This window comes from Molossus molossus, unplaced genomic scaffold (genome assembly GCF_014108415.1).
Source record: "Molossus molossus isolate mMolMol1 unplaced genomic scaffold, mMolMol1.p scaffold_m16_p_3, whole genome shotgun sequence".
Classification (NCBI taxonomy): Eukaryota; Metazoa; Chordata; class Mammalia; order Chiroptera; family Molossidae; genus Molossus; species Molossus molossus.
Genome location: NW_023425366.1, coordinates 110,892,829 through 110,910,079, shown reverse-complemented (window position 1 = coordinate 110,910,079; position 17,251 = coordinate 110,892,829). Strand labels below are relative to the sequence as shown.

Here is a 17,251-nt window from a genome sequence, read left to right as displayed (position 1 = left end):
AGTTGCTATGTCTCCTAGGCTTTGTAGGGTGGCCTATAATTGTAGGTGTCCTGTAGGGTCCAGTGGCACAGCCTCCCTGACCACCCCAACTGGTCCCTCAAGGTGCCCCCCTAGTGTGGGCTATATACCCTTCTGTTGTAATTGAGTCTTGGTTGCAGTTGGCACGTCAATGGGAGGGATTTACTCAGGCTGACCAGCTGCAAGGACTGGCTGTGCCGACTGACCACCAACCTCTGACTACCTTGGAGGATCAGCTGTGCAGGGGCCCACCACACAGAGCAAGACTTACTTCATCAGGGCTCTGGTACCCACTGAGTCTGCTCATTGAATGTGTCACTTGTGGAGGTAGTTGGGTGGCAGTGTTTTGATGTGGTCCAAAGCTGTTCACTGGGTGTTCTGGCTCTGGGGCAATGTCAGCCACTGCTTGTATTCTATCCAGGGCCAACAGCATAAGCTACAAAGTGATTTGCAGATGACTGCTTCTTGTGCTTGGCTTGGAGGTGCCCAGGAAAAGCCAAGTTGTGAACCAAGGCTGGTTGCTTCCAGTGCCAGGCCTGGGGCCACTTAACGAGAGGTATGGGGCTTGCTGAGAGCAGACGCTACTTTTTTGAGAGATTTTAGGAAACTCTGAAGCAGGATCCAAGACAGGCCATTCATATGGTAGTAAAGTCTTTGGAAACAGCTTGGGTGGGCCTGAAAGTTGGGTGGGGCTGGGCATCAGGGAATCACCAGGGCGGAGCAACCAGTATGAGCCAGGTTGCTGGAGTCCCAGATAAAACGGCTGTCTGCTGCCCTGGGGAAGGGCTCACCAAAGGAACATCAGCCTCTGCCAGCACCTCTGTCCAGGAGAAAGCCACCTCTCCAACCCTGAGGCCAAACAGCTCAGTTCTTCCCTCAAGCTGCCTCCTCTTAGAGCTTAGATGGAGCAAGTCCCAGCAAGTCTGTGTGGGGGCCCCTTAAGAGGAACTGCCTGGGGCTCCTGCAGCCACACCCTCCCTCAGCCTCAGTTTCCCCTGGTTTTTCCAGCCAGAAGTTATGGGGATTCTCTTCCTGGCACTGGGACCCTGAGCTGGGCGCCTGGTGTGGGATCAGGACCCCTCACTCCACAGGGAGGACCTTCCCAACTGAAGTGTCCCTCCTGAGTTTTATTTACCACTTGTGGGTGTGGGACCAGCCTGTCTGTGCCCCCGTCCCTCCTACCAGTCTCCATGTGGCTGCTTCTTTAATTTTGTAATTGTTGGACTTCCATTCAGCTTGATTTCAGGCAGTTCTGAATGATGGTTGTGTTGTAGTTTAGTTGTAATTTTGATGTGGTTGTGGGAGGAGGTGAGTACCGTGTTTACCTATGCTGCCATCTTGACCAGAACTCCCCTTTTATTGATTTTAGAGAGAGGAAGGGAGAGAGAGACAGAAACATCGATGAGAGAGACAACATCGATTGGCTGCCTTCTGTAAGCCTACAACCTGGGCATGTGCCCTGACCAGAAATCGAACCAGCGACCTCTTGGTGTATGGGTCACTGCTCAACCACTGAGCCACACTGTTTGGGTACTTATGATATTTTTATAATTTTTTTCTTTATTGATTTTATTATTTATTTATTTTTTCCAGATAGAGCAGGAGGGAGAGAGAGGACGAGAGAGAGAGAGAAACATTGATGTGAAAGAGACACATGGAGTGGTTGCCACCAACACGACCCCAACCAGGACTGGGGACAAACGGCAACCAAGGTACATGCCCTTAGCAGGAACCGAACCCAGGACTCTCTGGTCCGCGGGCCAATGTTCTAACTGCTGAGCCAAACTGGCCAGGGCTCTTTATTGATTTTAGAGAGAGAGGAAGGGAGAGGGAGAGAGAGCTAGAAACATCGATGAGAGAAAATATTGACTGGCTGCCTCCTGCATGCCCCCCATGGGGATCAGGCCCACAACTTGGGCATATACCCTGACCAGGAATTGAACTGGTGACTTCTTAGTGCATGGGTCAACGCTCAACCACTGAGCCATACCAGCTAGGCTATTTTAAAACACATATTGAAGTATTAAAGAAAACTCTAAATAATAATTACCAAAATAATGTGCCATAATTAATACCACCCTTAACCACCAAAGGAAATGACGTTGAAAGCATCTAGCTATAGATGAAGTATTGCAATGATATTTGAATTTGTGGATGATATTTCTTGACTTTAAGAAAAGGTAAGGGTTGTGTTCTGAACTTGTAGGTGATTTATAGGCCACTGTGCCTGCTCTGAGCTACACATCATCCTAGAAAAAGGGAATTCAGGCATTTGCCTGCTACTCAGTACCTTAGTACTAATCCCTTGCCTTAATTTATTTCTCAAACACAAATGCGTCCTGCCTTCCAGGCTTTCACTGCCTTCTTTCCTCATCTTCCCTTGCAGTCCTAACATTTAATGCATGATGCTGTCTTCCTGGTTAGGGTTTGGGGATGACCCTATTTAGGTGGGGTCTCCCTCTGGTTATTCTGCCTTAGCCAGACATGGGCAAACAACCTTCCCAGAAACTGATTGGCTTCGAGCTTCTTGTTAATAATAACAAAATCAGCCCTGGCTGGTGTGGCTCAGTTGGTTGGTGCATCGTCCTGTACACCAAAAGGTTGCTGGTTAGGGCACCTACCCAAGTTGTAGGTTCGACCCCTGGTCAGCTGTGTATGGGAGGCAACTGATCAATGTTTCTGTCTCAAATCGATATTTCTCTCTCTCTCTCTCTAAAATCAATGAAAAACAACATATCCTTGGGTGAGGATTAAAATAATAATAATGATGATAATAATAATAATAACAAAATCAATAACATTTGCTGAGCATTTACTTTGGGCCATGAACTTTGCTCATAAATTATTTGCACATACATTCATGTGCTCTATAATTTAACCCTTGCAACAATCCCGGGAGGTTGGTACGTACTGTTGTCAAGGACATTGTTACAGATGAGGAAACAGGCTGGGGAAGGTTAAGCCACTTGCCCAAGACCACACAGGATGCATTGTGGTGAAGCTGGGCTTCAGATTCTTTTGGATCTAAAATTTGTATCTAATCATAATACTGTGTCTCGGTGGGCAGGTTTTAGACAGTTCCGTGTGAATATTTAAACTGCAATCCTTAATATTTAAACAACATTAAAGATGTATATGAAGGAAAGGGGGCAGGGGAGGTAAAAGAGGGTATAGGGGGGATAAGTGGTGATGGAAGGAGACTTGACTTTGGGTGAACACACAATACAGTATACAGATGATGTGTTGTAGAATTGTACACCTGAAACCTATATAATTTTATTAATCAATGTCACCCCAATAAATTCAATAAAAAATAAATCAATAAAAACAAAAACATGCCCTGGCTGGTTTGGCTCAGCGGTTAGAGCATTGGGGCCTGTGGTCCAGAGAGACCCGGGTTCGGTTCCTGCTAAGGTCATGTACCTCAGTTGCAGTTTGTCCCTGGCCCTGGTTGGTCGTGCGGGAGACAGCCACTCGATGTGTCCCTTTCACGTCGACGTTTCTCTCTCTCTCTCTCTCTCTCCCTCCCACTCTATCTGAACAAAAAATGGAAAAATGTCCTTGGGTGAGGATTAAAAAAAAAACAAAAAACAAAAAACAAAATGAAACAAAAGATGTATATTGGTCAAGATTGGTCAGGGGAGCTGTTACGATGAGTGTTACAGCATAGGAACACACATTAGAGGAATCGGACTTCCCACAATTGTGGGAGGAGCTGAGAAGGTGAGGACCAGAGGAGTCACCTACCAGTCGATCTGAGAGGTCAGGAACATCCAGTTGCTAACATGGGGTTATGAAGGGAACTTGTAGAATGGTCCAAGTTTCCTCTGTGTAGCCCCTACCTCTGAATCAGGAGCCAAGCATTTGGCAGCGGGGCTGGGGCCATTGTTGGTCAGCAGGGCCTGCAGTTGGGAAGCTGAGCCGCAAGTGGAGCAAAGGAGGCTGAGGATATACTTACACCTATTGGACATCATCGTCACCATCCATCATTGCGTGCCATGATGACGTCCTTCAGAGAACAGTGGCTGCTGATTCCCACCTGTTCTCCAAGTCTCATGTATGTTTTCTCTGTTAGCCAACTCTTTCCTGAAACCATACAGGGATGGCGGTTCTGGGAGAGACAATTCCCGGAGTAACCAAGTGGACATAACACAACGTGGTACAGAGGTTATTCAAGGAAGCTGAAAAGAAGGCAAGTCTTGGATGCATAGTCAAGGGCCTTGTGGTGGATAATTTTATTTGTCAACAAGTGCTGTCCAGATATTTGGTCAAACGTTATTCTGGGTGTGTCTGTGAAGGTGTTTTGGGATGAGATTGAAATTTGAATGGCTAGACTGAACAAAGCAGATCACCACCCCCCCAACCCCCCAATGTAGGTGGGCCTCATCAAATAAGTTTAAAACCTGAATGGGATAAAAAGGCTGACTCTCTCAAGTAAAAGAGAACTCTTGCCTGACTCTTGAGTTGGGATAGTAGTCTTTTCTTGCCTTTGGACTCAAACCAAAACACGGGCACTTTTTCTCCTCCTCCTCCTTCTCCTCTTCCTCTTCCCCTCCCCCCTCTCCTCTTCCTTCTTCTTTTTTAGCAACAAAATTTATTGTCTCACAATTCTAGAGGCTAGAAGTCCAAAATCAAGGTGTTAGCAGGGTTTATTTCTTAAGATAGTGGTATCCCTCCTATGTCTCTCTCTCTTTTAACTTATCTTTATTGTTGAATGTATTACAGATGTCCCCCTTTTCCCCCCTTGACTCCCTCCTCCCCAGTCCCACCTCCCTGCTTTCCCCACACTATTGTTTGTTTCCCACCCCACCTCCCCCCTTCCCTTTGAGGTTCATCAAGCTAACAACCAATTTATACTTCCTAATCCCTTCATCTTTTTCACCCAACTCCCCTCCCATCTGGGAACCAAGAAAACGTTCTCTGTATCTATGAGTCTGTTTCTGTTCTGCATGCTCATTTTGTTTGTAGATTAAATTGTTGATAGATTTGTATTAATTGAACATTGGCTCTTCTTGAGTCTCGAGCCTACTGGCTCTTGGAGTAGAACTTACACCATTGGCTATCCTGGTTCTCAGGCCTTCGGATCGAAACTGAAACTACAGCATCATCGTTGACTCTCTCCAGCTTGCCAACCTTAGATCTTAGGATTTTTCAGACTCCAAAATTGTGTGAGCCTGTTTCTTATAATAAATCTCATTCTCTCTCTATATACATCCTGTTGGTTCTGTTTTCCTAGAGAACCCTCATACAGATCTAGGTTTCCCTTTCTGAGTAAAAAAACATCTACTTGAATTTCTTGCAATAAATTGTGTACTTCTGGTTTGGACTTAATTGCTAAAGGTCAAAATGTTCTGCTGTGAAAACTTGCTTGCAGTTTAGTAATTTTGGAAAAAGAATCCTTTAGCTGGATGGAATTTTTCTTGCAGAACATGCTAATGGCTTTGGACGTCTGAGGCAGCATCTCTTTGCTTCTTTGGAGCTGTGAGTGAGAGCTGAAGCTTGAGGATGACTCGGGGACGCCTCTCCTCTTCGATCTGTGTAGAGCGAGGTCAGACCCAGCACCCTTTCGGTGATGCTATCACATGAACAAACTCTTTCATGAAACGTTTAAATGTCCTTCTTTAAAACCATGCTACCTCTGTTTTACTGTGGTTCTGCCAAGTCCCCAAATTACAGTCTTTGAGAACTGAAAGGAATCATGGAAGTAATCTAGCCAAAATTTTTCCAACTTGTGTTGCACAAAACATATTCCTAAATGTTCATTGGTGGTCCTTGAAAAAAATAATTCTATGACCAAGTAGTTTTGAGAAGGGCAGCACACATCTCCCCCTCCCCCCTTTTAAAATGTTTTTATTGATTTTAGAGAGAGGAGGGAAGAGTAGGAAACATCCATCAGCTGCCTCCTGCACACCTTCTACTGGGGATTGAGCCCGCAACCGGAAATCGAACCAGGGACCTTGTGATGCATGGGATGACAGTCAACTGAGCCAACAGGCCAGGGCAAGACTCTCCCTTTTGGAGAATCCAAATACACTTGAGTAAAGTTTGTGACACCTCTTAGACTTTGAAGTGTAGCTATTAAGGAAGCAGTTAGTAGGTGGGTCTGGATTTCAGGGGCAATGTTGGAGTTGGATATATAGGTTTGGAAGTTAACACATTTAAAACCATGAGAGCAGATGAGATTTCTCAGGAGAGAGTTTAGAAGAAATAAGAGTATGTGAGGTCTGGAGGTGCTATAGTCTCTTGTGACCATGCATGACCTGAGAATGGAGCCAAGACCCAGAAGATGGCATCAAGTGACCAAGAGAAACCAGGATACTTTTGGCCATAACTCAAGCCACTAAAGCTGACTCTACCATTGTACTTTTCAGCTATAAAGCCAGTAAATTAATTTTTAACCTTTTATGTCATTCCTTATGGAAAGAGTTCTGACTACCATGACATCTCCCAACCTCCTTTGCACATTTATCTCTGTCTCCTCCTAGTCTCTCTCCATCAGCTTACCTGTCATGGAGGAGAATCAGCTGACCCTAAGGTGTCAGCGTTAACCTGCCACCCCCACCTTGAGGTGCAAATGGGAAAGCACGACTTACCCCAATCGGTGTCGCTTGTCAGCATTTCAAGCGTGAGTGGAGGGATCAGTTAAGAATTGATTAATACGCTTAAGGACTTTATTTTTAAATTGCTAGCAACCAATCAAAGTGGACTCTGGCTAATTTAAACCAAAAAGGGACTTTGTTGGAAGGCTCACAGGGTTGCCCACAGAATCAAAGACAGAGATGGATAAGCCGAGCGACAGAACCTGAGAAAAGGAAGAACCTGAGCCGCCCTGGGGAGCCTCAGCGGGCTTTCATCAAGATCCTCGCTGGGCTGAGTTCCAACATGATGCAGCTGCAAGGCCAGCCTCTCTGTGTTCAAGCTTGAGATGGCCAGGACGGAGAATATACTTGAAGGGAGACAGGGTAAGGCAAGCAGGGAGAGAAGGCGAAGCCCTTTGGTTTCTGGGAGTCCACCTGCACATCTGAAGCAACAGGCCAAGAAGGGTCTGCTGTAACCTCTGAGGATGGAGCCACCCCTGGGCTTCTCCAGGCGGCACGAGGCCTGGAGGTGATAAAGAATAACCTCTGTCGGTGCGGCGCTCTTTCGGCCCAGTGAGTGCACCAGGGGAAGGGCTCCCTTCAGTGCTTTTGATTTTCAGGCCTCACACTGTCCCAGATTCTGCCCAGGGGTGGTCTCTCTGAAATCTTTCATCTTTATTCTTTTTCCCTTAGTCTATGCTCTTCATCTTTTCATTCTTTCTCTTCTTGAAGTTCCCCCTTGCTATAGACTGAGTGCTTGTCCCCCACCTCTCAATTCATATGTTGAAACCTAATCCCCAATGTGAGGGTATTAGGAGGTGGGGGGCCTTTGGAAGGTGATTAGGTCAGGAGGGTGGAGCCCTCACAAATGGGATTAATGATTTTATAAAAGAGGCTCCAGAGCTCTGGCTGGTTGGGCTCAGCGGTTAGAGTGAAGGCCCATGGACCAAATAGTCACAGTTTGATTCTCGGTCAAGGGCACATGTTTCAGTTGTGGGTTCGTCTTCTGCCCTAGACAGGGTCATGCAGGAGGCAACCAATTGATGTGTCTTTTCTCACATCAATGTTTCTCTCTCTCTCTCCCTTTCCCTCTCTCCCTCCCACTCTATCTAAAAAAATTATGGAAAAATATCCTTGGATGTGAGTTAAAAAAAAAAAATCTCTCGATCCTTCTGTCATGTGAGATTATAGTGAAAAGATGGCTATGAACCAGGAAGTGGGCTCTCACCAGACACCAAGTCTGCAGGTACCTTTGTTGTTGCAGAAATTCGGTCGGCGGGAGAGACAGACTGCACACACTCGGAGGATTAAAAAATGACTGTTTAACGCGCACCGATGCTGGCCCAGCGGAGTCACCTCCAAAGGCTGAGCCCTAGCCTGGGTTCCAACTGCCTTTTATACATGATAAGCTTCCGGCTCTTTGGGGGCTTTCTAGTTCTGCAGTGGTTTAGGCAGTTGACTGATGTAAACTGATTACAAAAGCCAAGGGCGGGGTCTCTGTGCGGCCTGAGGGGGTTGTCTGCAGAAGTCTTGCCTTCTCACCTTGACCTTAGACTTCCAGCCTCCAGAACTGTGAGAAATAAAGTTTTGTTATTCATAAGTTACCCAGTCTGTGGTATTTTTTAATAGCAGTCAGAATGGACTAAGACACCACCCTTTAGAAAACGACTCTTATTTAAAAAATAATCCTTATTATTAAAAAAGAGTTATTTAGCCCTGGCTGGTGTTGCTCAGTGGATAGAGTGTCGGTCCGCACACCGAAGGGTTGCAGGTTCGACTCCCAGTCAAGGGCGCATACCTGGGTTGCAGATTTGATCCCTGGTCCCTGTCAGGGTGCGCGTGGGAGGCAACCAATCAATGTGACTCTTTCACATTGATGTTTCTCTTTCTCTCTCTCTCCCTTCCACTCTCTAAAGATCAATGGAAAAATATCCTTGTGTGAGGATTAACAACAACAATAACAACAAAATAATAATTATTATTCAGCCTGGCCGGTGTGGCTCAGTGGTTGAGCATCAACCCATGCACCAAAAGCTCACCAGTTCAATTCTGGTCAGGGCACCTGCCCAGGTTGTGAGCCAAATTCCCAGTGGGGGCATGCAGGAGGCAGCCAATTGATGTTCTCTCTCATCAATGTTTCTATCTCTCCCTTACTCTCTCTAAAAATCAATAAAGAAAAAAAAATAGTATAAAAAATAAAATAATTATTATTATTCAGCCCTAGCTGGGTAGCTCAGTTGGTTACAGAGTCATCCTGACATACCATGGTTCGATCTCAAGTCAGGACACATACAAGAATCAACCAATGAGTGCATAAATCAGTGGAACAACAAATCAATGTTTTTCTTTCTCTCTGTTTCTCTCTCCCTTCCTCTCTTTGTAAAAAAATAAATTAAAATTAAAAAAAAATTGTTCAAATAGTACCAAAGATTTTTCAATACAAAGCAAGTCTTTCCCCCATGCTACACTTCCTAGCTCTTGCCAGAAGCAGCACCTACTATCCATCTGGAAGATACACGGAGGTAGCTTATGTTCATGTCTCTGTATATGAACCTTAGCTATTTCATTTGTAAACACAGAAGAGCTGACTGTACACACTGTTCAGTACCTTTCATTCTCTTCTCAGTGATGTATTGCTTATATCAGAACACACCTGTCTCATTATTTTTGATGGCTATGTAGTATTCCACTACGAGGCCTTCCAGTGATAGACAGGCTTTTGTAAATACAAATGATACTGCATTGTACAGGTGACTTCAGGCACCTAAGTAGTAAGCACATCTGTCAGAAACAACAGTGCTTTCTTTCCCAAGAGTTGTCAAAGCTTTGTTCTTCCAGTTTCCACCAGACTTCCTAGGTGTGGCCTACATTAGCTGCCTCCTCTTTCTTTCCATTCCCTAAATATCTACAATATGTTTCTTTTTTCTTTTCTTTTTTTTTTTTTTATCCTCACCCGAGGACATTTTTCCATTTTTTGTTCAGATAGAGTGGGAGGGAGAGAGAGGAACAGAGAGAGAGAGAGAAATGTCGATGTGAAAGGAACACATTGAGTGGCTGCCACCCGCACGACCGACTAGGGCCGGGGACAAACTGCAACCGAGGTATGCGCCCTCAGCGGGAACCGAACCCGGGTCTCTCTGTACCACAGGCCAACGCTCTAACCGCTGAGCCAAACCGGCCAGGGCTACAATATGTTTCTATCCACTGACACACTTAATGGCTACCAATGACCTCATTGTATTGCCTCTGACTTTTCTGTAGAACTTGACGCTTACTGCTCATCCTGTCTTGAAGTTCTCTCCTTGTTTGACTGTTACAGGGAGATAATCTTTGTCCTCTTTCTCTAATCATGCTTTTCCTGTCCTTTGCCTGTCCTCCAAAAATCACCATTTGGCAGGAGCTTCAGGGAGTGGACCCTGCTGGGCCAGCCCTTTTAGTTCCTTGGTTATCCCACGTAGGCGGTCACACTGTTTAGCCTACTGCTGGCCCAGAACGTAAGGTTTTGATCAATGTCCAAGTCCGAACTCTCTTCTAAGCTCAAATCCTTCATTAAAAAAAAAAAAGTGCTGGTCTTGCCCTGGCCGGTTTGGCTCAGTGGATGGAGCCTTGGCCTGTGGACCAGAGAGTCCCAGGTTCAGTTCCCGCTAGGGGCACGTACCAAAAAAAAGAAAGAAAGAAAGAAAGAAAGAAAGAAAGAAAGAAAGAAAGAAAGAAAGAAAGAAAGAAAGAAAGCTGGTATTAATTCCTGCATTTTATTTTATTATTACTATGTTAATAGTTATTACATACTATTTAAAAAATATAAGAAGTTGCAAAGAATAACAAAAAATATATAACAAATATCAATGTATCTACCATTCAGCTTAATAAAATGTGACCAATACAGGTGAAGCCTTTTTTGTACCCTCCCTGCTACCGAGAGGTAATCACTATATGAATTTGGAGTTTGTAATTTCCGTGCATTTTAACTGAATCCTGCATTTCTGACTGACCTTTCTGATATCTCTAGATGGTTATTTCACTCAGTATGGTTAAACACAAACACAAGTGATTCCATTTATGTGAAAAGAAAAATACATTATATAAATATCTACCCATCCATCCACAGAAATCCTTCCAGAAAGATCTGTATCAAGCGTGGGCCAGACAGAACACGTCAGCAGGCCCGTTTGTCACCTCTGTGATACACCAAATTATTGAGTGATTATTTCTAGACTGTGGATAGTTGTTTTCTACTCATGTGTATTTTCTAAATTTTCAACAATGGAACATAGATTACGTTAATAACAACAATTTAGCCGTGGCCGGTTTGGCTCAGCGGTTAGTTAGAGTGTCAGCCTGCGGACCAATGAGTCGTGGGTTTGATTCCGGTCAAGGGCACATACCTCGGTTGCAGTTTGTCCCCGGCCCCAGCTGGGTCAGGGCCGTGCGGGAGACAGCCCCTCGATGTGTCCCTTTCATGTTGATGTTTCTCTCTCTCCCCCCCCCCCCCTTCCATTCTGTCTGAACAAAAAATGGAAAAATGTCCTCGGGCGAGGATAAAAAAGAAAAATTAAAAAATGAATAACAACTTAATAATACCTCGAACATATCTTTCCCTTCAACCCTCATGCCAATTTAGCTTTTACCCCAGACTTCCCTATTTCTGTCAGAATTCTGCAATTCTTCCTAGGTTCAAAATCTGGTAGGTGAGCTTGATACCCTTTTCTCTCTCCCACATTCCATTTGTTCCAACTATACTTTGGGGTTCCTTGTGTGAATTGCCATCTCCTCTGTTAGACTCTTAAGGGGCACACACCTTATCTTATCTAGCTCCCTGGGGCCCATCACATAGCTCAGCACACAAGCAGACGCTCAGCTCATCGATATAGAACCTTCTGCTTGGTGCCTCGGGCTCGTCTACATCTTGCAACAGTCACCTGGCTGAGAAATTGTCGCTATAAATAAGCATTTTCTGTTTCAGTACCATTTATCATTGATGTTTACACTCCAAGTCTTGCCCCACCCAAGCCTCAAACTAGGAAATGAGAATTAGAGTTGGTATTCAAATTCTTAGCCACAGTGCAAGGAGGCAGCCCCCATAAGCACCCGGCCACTGAGCTTCTTGTTCTCTCTAGACATTGTATAGCTGCTGTCACTCCACTCGCTGGGGAATTCGTGACAAGATTTTACTTGTCTTTCCATGCTGTTCCTTCCGTGGTTTCTTTGTTTCTTTTTGCGATCAAGTTCCAGATGGCTCAGCAGTGCCTCCAACATGAATATTTTGACAGACTGCTGGATGCCTGCACACCTTGTCACCTTCGGTGTTCTCACACCCCTCCTCTCACATGTCAGCGTTACTGCAACACGGGTAAGTGCTGCTGCTCGAACAACCGTTCGTTGGTGTGAAGTAGTCTCTCTACACTGACTAGCTAGTCAAAGAGTGAACGTTACAGGGAAGATGGTGAGATTTTTCTGAATCAAAAAAGAGACAGAGAACAAGGCAATCATTTCAATGCCAATAGGAATAAAGTAATTATTCAGAGCTGAACTCAGTTTTATTCAGCACTGTTAGCAAACCTGTATTTGATCAACTCTTCAAAGGAAGTGTTATTGAGAAATTTGAAAGTCAGTGCTGATGAATTAGCGGAATTGGATAGCAAATAATCTTTACTTGATGTAGGTGTTATGTTACCCCTTCATTATCTCTCTGACATATCTTTTAATTCAGCGATAAATGCCATTCTTTGGACCTGTTTGGGCCTGAGCTTGCTGGTGTCTTTGACAGTTTTCGTGCTGATGTTCTTCCTACGGAAGATGAACTCTGAACCATTGAAGGATGAAGTTAAAAACACAGGTTGGTTTGAAATCTTTTTCCAAGAGGTGGCTTTGACACTGACTATTTCACTAGGTAATTAGAGCCCTTCTGAATGTGTCAGAGGACAGTTATATTAAAGGAACTCCTTGGTAGAAGAGAGCTGTCTTCTTTCTGTGTTGGTGTTTACGTCTTCCTTGCTGGTGTCCGACAATGTCAGCCATCTCCCACATTCTTCCCTTGACAATCACTTTTTTGTTGTTGTTATCCTCACCAGAGGGCATTTCTCCATTGATTTTTTTGGTTTTGTTTTAGATAGAGTGGAAGGGAGGGATGGAGAGAGAGAGAGAGAGAAACATTGATGCGAGAGAGACACATCAATTGGTTGCCTCCCACATAATCCCAAATGGGGCCAGTGATTGAACCCAAAACCCAGGTACATGCCCTTGACCAGGAATCAAACCTGGGACCCCTCACTCCAAGGGCTGATGCTCTAACCACTGACCAAAACTGACCAGGGTGATAATCACTGAGGCTTTCCTGGGAAACATCCTTCTCTTTGACCAAAGCTCACACATTGATTAAAGGTCACACTATCAGAAACTGCTCTCCAGGTCTGCTACTCTTAGGAAAAGTATGTTTGGCAAGATGCGGGGCCATATTTTTAATGCGAATATGTGTTGTTTGCTTGGGTGAACATTTTACTGTTGAAAAATATTAGAAATAAATAGCCACTTGCTCTTGGATTACTTGAGCAATCATCTCAAAGATTATTATCTTTATAAGCAGTTGAGAACCAGTCCCAGAGGACTGAATGTTCCTAGAGAATTGACTGTTCCTTAACACCCTCAAGGTCTGAAGGGCTTCTTAAGATAAAGCTATTTTCGGCAGCACCTTCGGCCGTGATCTGATTCTCACACACCGCAGCCATTGCCCTATTTCTCTGTGCATTTTCTGTGCATAACCTTATCTGCTTTCTTGTGCAGTAAGGAGAGGTAAATGGTTGCCCTGTATAACGTACTCTTTTTTATTTTTGTTTTGCCCGGGGTCTGAGAAACAGGTGGGGAAGGACTTTAAGTGTGACGTTTTGGGAGATGGAGTACTACTGGAAGGTTGGGGAAGTAGTAAAATTTACCCTCACAGGCATATAATGGGGGCATAATGGAGACTCCTTCCTTATGTGATCACAGATTCATTAAGGAATTTTAATCTGACACCACATGTGAAAAGAGAAGCAGCTTTATTTTGAATTCTAAAGTGTCACCACAGGCTGATTTTCGTGTGCTGGAACATATGGTAATTTGTTGTTTCATGTGTGTAAAATAAGGCTGAGGCCAGTCTCTAAATTTGTTTGTAAAATCACTTGATTTTTAAAAGTAATTTTATTTTTTAACATTGATTTTAGATAGAGGAAGGGAGAGAGAGGGAAACAGTGAACCTGAAACCTGGGTATGTGCCCTGACTGGGACTCAAACCTGCCACCTCTTGGTGCACAGATGAGACTCCAACCACCTGAGCCACTGGCCAGGGCAATCATTTTCTTTTTCTTTTTTTTTTATTATGTTTAATCCTCACCCAAGGATATTTTTCCATTGATTTTTCAGATAGATTGGGAGGGAGGGAGAAAGGGGGGAGAGAGAGAGAGAGAAACATTGATGTGAGAGAGACATATCAACTGGTTGCCTCCCGCAAGACCCTGACACCTGGGCCTGGGATTAAACTGCAACCAAGGTACGTGCCCTTGACTGGAATTGAACCCACGACTCTTTGGTCCGTGGGCTGATGCTCTAACTGCTGAGCCAAGCAGCCAGGACAATCACTTGATTTTTAAAAATTTAATTAAATTTTTTTTTTTTTTTATTGACTTTAGAGAGGAAGGGAGAGGGAAACAGAAACATTGATGAGAGGGAATGTTGATTGGTCGCCTCCCGCATGCCCCCCACTGAGGATCAGGCCCACAACCTGGGCATGTGCTCTGACCAGGAATCGAACCAGCGACCTCTTGGTGCCTGGGTCAACGCTCAACCACTGAGCCACACCGGCTGGACCAATCACTTGATTTTTAATGGTGGGCCAACATAAGTGAACACTTAAAAACACACTCTGCCCTAAAGCATGTCTTTGAGCCTTTTGTGTCCTGTGGTCTGTTAGTTCCTGACTCCTGGTGTAGGACAGACTCCTCTGTTTTGTAGGAAAAGGTGTCTTGTGCCGCTCTGAGCCTGAGGTATACTGCCAAGACCGCCAGGACCGGACGCCCTGGGACGTTTAGTTTAACTTTTCTGTTTCTGCGTTATCAGGACCAGGTCTCCAGAAGGAGGCAAATGTTGACCTGGATGACAGGAAAGATGGCAGGACCGGGGAGGAAGTTCTTTCCAGAAGCCTGGAGTACACTGTAGAAGAATGTACCTGTGAAGACTGTGTCAAGAGCCAACCAAAGGTCGATTCGGACCATTTCTTTCCACTCCCAGCTATGGAGGAAGGTGCAACCATCCTGGTCACCACGAAAACAAATGACTATGCAGTGGCCTGCTAGCTGATGGGAGTATCACAAGGATGGAGAAATCAATTTCTACCAGATAGTTAAGCATTTTGAGTGGTGTGAGCTACTTAGAAAATCTGTTGTCAGAAGGAAAGGAGGATGTATCAGATCTCTTTAGGATGATTGTTACCAGTTACCGATACAGCTTTTTGTCCTCTAGTTCTAGAAAATCTTTATGTTAGATGTAGTTCCCTATCTTACTTTTGGGAATGTAACTGTGGAAATTTCATTGGTTTTAATAATTAAATTCTTGATTCACTGAAAAAAAGTACGGCAATGTGTCGATCCCATGGTCGCACCTTTCTGTGCTGGACCACTTCCCTCCTCTACGTGCATATATGAACTTCAAGACGAATGGAATTTTTCTCTTTATCACCAAAGGTAAACAAGGTTATTCTATGTATTTCTGTAGACAGGAGAAGCCTAGGGCCAGCCATGCTAATTCACTGTGCCATGACCTTGTGAGTTTCCAGCTAACTGGAGGCTTCAGGCATTATTATTCTTATTCTTATTTTTTTAATTCTCACCCGAGGACATTTTTTCACTTTTTTGTTAAGATAGAGTGGGAGGGAGAAAGAGGAAGAGAGAGAGAGAAAAACATCAATGTGAAAGGGACACATCGAGTGGCTGCCACCCGCACGACCAACCAGGGCCGAGGACAAATTGCAACCGAGGTACGTGCCCTTATAGGGAACTGAACCCGGGTCTCTCTGGACCGCAGGCTGACGCTCTAACCGCTGAGCCAAACCGGCCAGGGCCTCAGGCATTATTATAATCATATAAATATGTGTACAATCACAAACTCTGATAAGTTTACTAGGTATCATTTTCAGACCCAAATGCAGGTCATAATGATAGATAACACTGAATAGTTATTAATGTGCAGGAATTGTTCTAAGTGCTTTACCTGTGCTAACTCATTTAAAGCATACAACAAAGGTGGACCATTATCATCTCCATTTTACAGATTATGACAGAAACTAAGTCAGAGCAAGGTAACATAGTCAGTAACTGGCAAAGCCATGATTTAAACCCAGACATCTTGAGCTACTTTTTTTTCTCTTCACAGCAACTTAGTTCCATTTCTGAATTCCCCATTTCTTTGTGCTACAATCTCAGTCATTATAGGGGGAGGGTTCCCCTCTGGGGCTAAGCAAAGGTCCTGGGGTTACACAAAGCTCTTTATGGAAAGGCTATGCAACAGGTGATGTGCTGTGATAATCTGCTGACTTTGATCTTTGTTAAGATGCCCACTGGAGCCCTGGCCAGTTTGGCTCAGCGGTTAGAGCGTCGGCCTGCGGTCCTGAGAGACCCGGGTTCGGTTCCCGCTAAGGGCACGTACTTCGGCTGCAGTTTGTCCCCGGCCCTGGTTGGTCGTGCGGGTGGCAGCCACTTGATGTGTCCCTTCAGGTCGATGTTTCTCTCTCTCTCTCCCTTCCTCTCTCTCCCTCCCACTCTATCTGTACAAAAAATGGAAAAATATCCTCGGGTGAGGATAAATAAATAAATAAATAAAAGTTAAAAAAAAAAAAAAAGCCCTGGCCGGTTTGGCTCAGCGGTTAGAGCATCGGCCTGCGGTCCGGAGAGACCCGGGTTCGGTTCCCACTAAGGGCGCGTACCTCGGTTGCAGTTTGTCCCCGGCCCTGGTCGGTTGTGCGGGTGGCAGCCACTCGATGTGTCCCTTCACGTCGATGTTTCTCTCTCTCTCTCTGTTCCTCTCTCTCCCCCGTACTCTACCTGAACAAAATAAATAAATAAATAAATAAAATGTTTAAGGGCATTTAAAAAAAAAAAAAAAAAGATGCCCACTGGCACCACAGCATAGATCCTCAAGGTCCTGGGGCTTTGTGGCTTTTGTGTCAGGTTTGGAATACTGGGAACCTCGGTGGGATCTTTTTACCCAGTTGGAGCTCATCAAGGCTCCATTCCAGGTCCTTAAGGGCCACAGGAATCAAAATAGTATAGTGGTTAAGGCATTGGTTCTTGGAGCCAGACTGCCTGGGATTGAATCTTGGCTCTGTTACTAGAAAGTTGTAGACCTTGGGTGACTATAAGAAAGTTACTTAACCTTAAGTTATACACACACATTTTTTTTTTTTCCATAAAAGTATCTGATTCATAATAAGTAATCTAGTTAGTTACATTGCTATGATGATTTTTGTTAAACCCTTTGAGGTCGAGTTTCTGAGGGCAGGCACACATTCTTTTTCTGTATATTGCTCCTAAACACTCTGTATCCTCTCACGCCCAGTGCAACTTTTAAAAAGCTGACGTTAGGCTTCTGATTCTTGGTCTTCCAGGACCAGGCTCACATTTTGGGAA

The 17,251-nt window shown here is 44.6% G+C and overlaps 1 protein-coding gene across 1 annotated transcript; it reads left to right on the top strand.

The window, feature by feature from the left end:
• Positions 1–11,691: 11,691 nt before the first annotated feature.
• Positions 11,692–15,455, top strand: TNFRSF17 (TNF receptor superfamily member 17). Its single transcript, XM_036280359.1, is given in 4 exon segments — positions 11,692–11,946; positions 12,307–12,432; positions 14,688–14,903; positions 14,906–15,455. Coding segments are annotated over 4 exon segments (525 nt in total). The 5' UTR covers positions 11,692–11,828; the 3' UTR covers positions 14,971–15,455.
• The last annotated feature ends 1,796 nt before the right edge of the window (positions 15,456–17,251 follow it).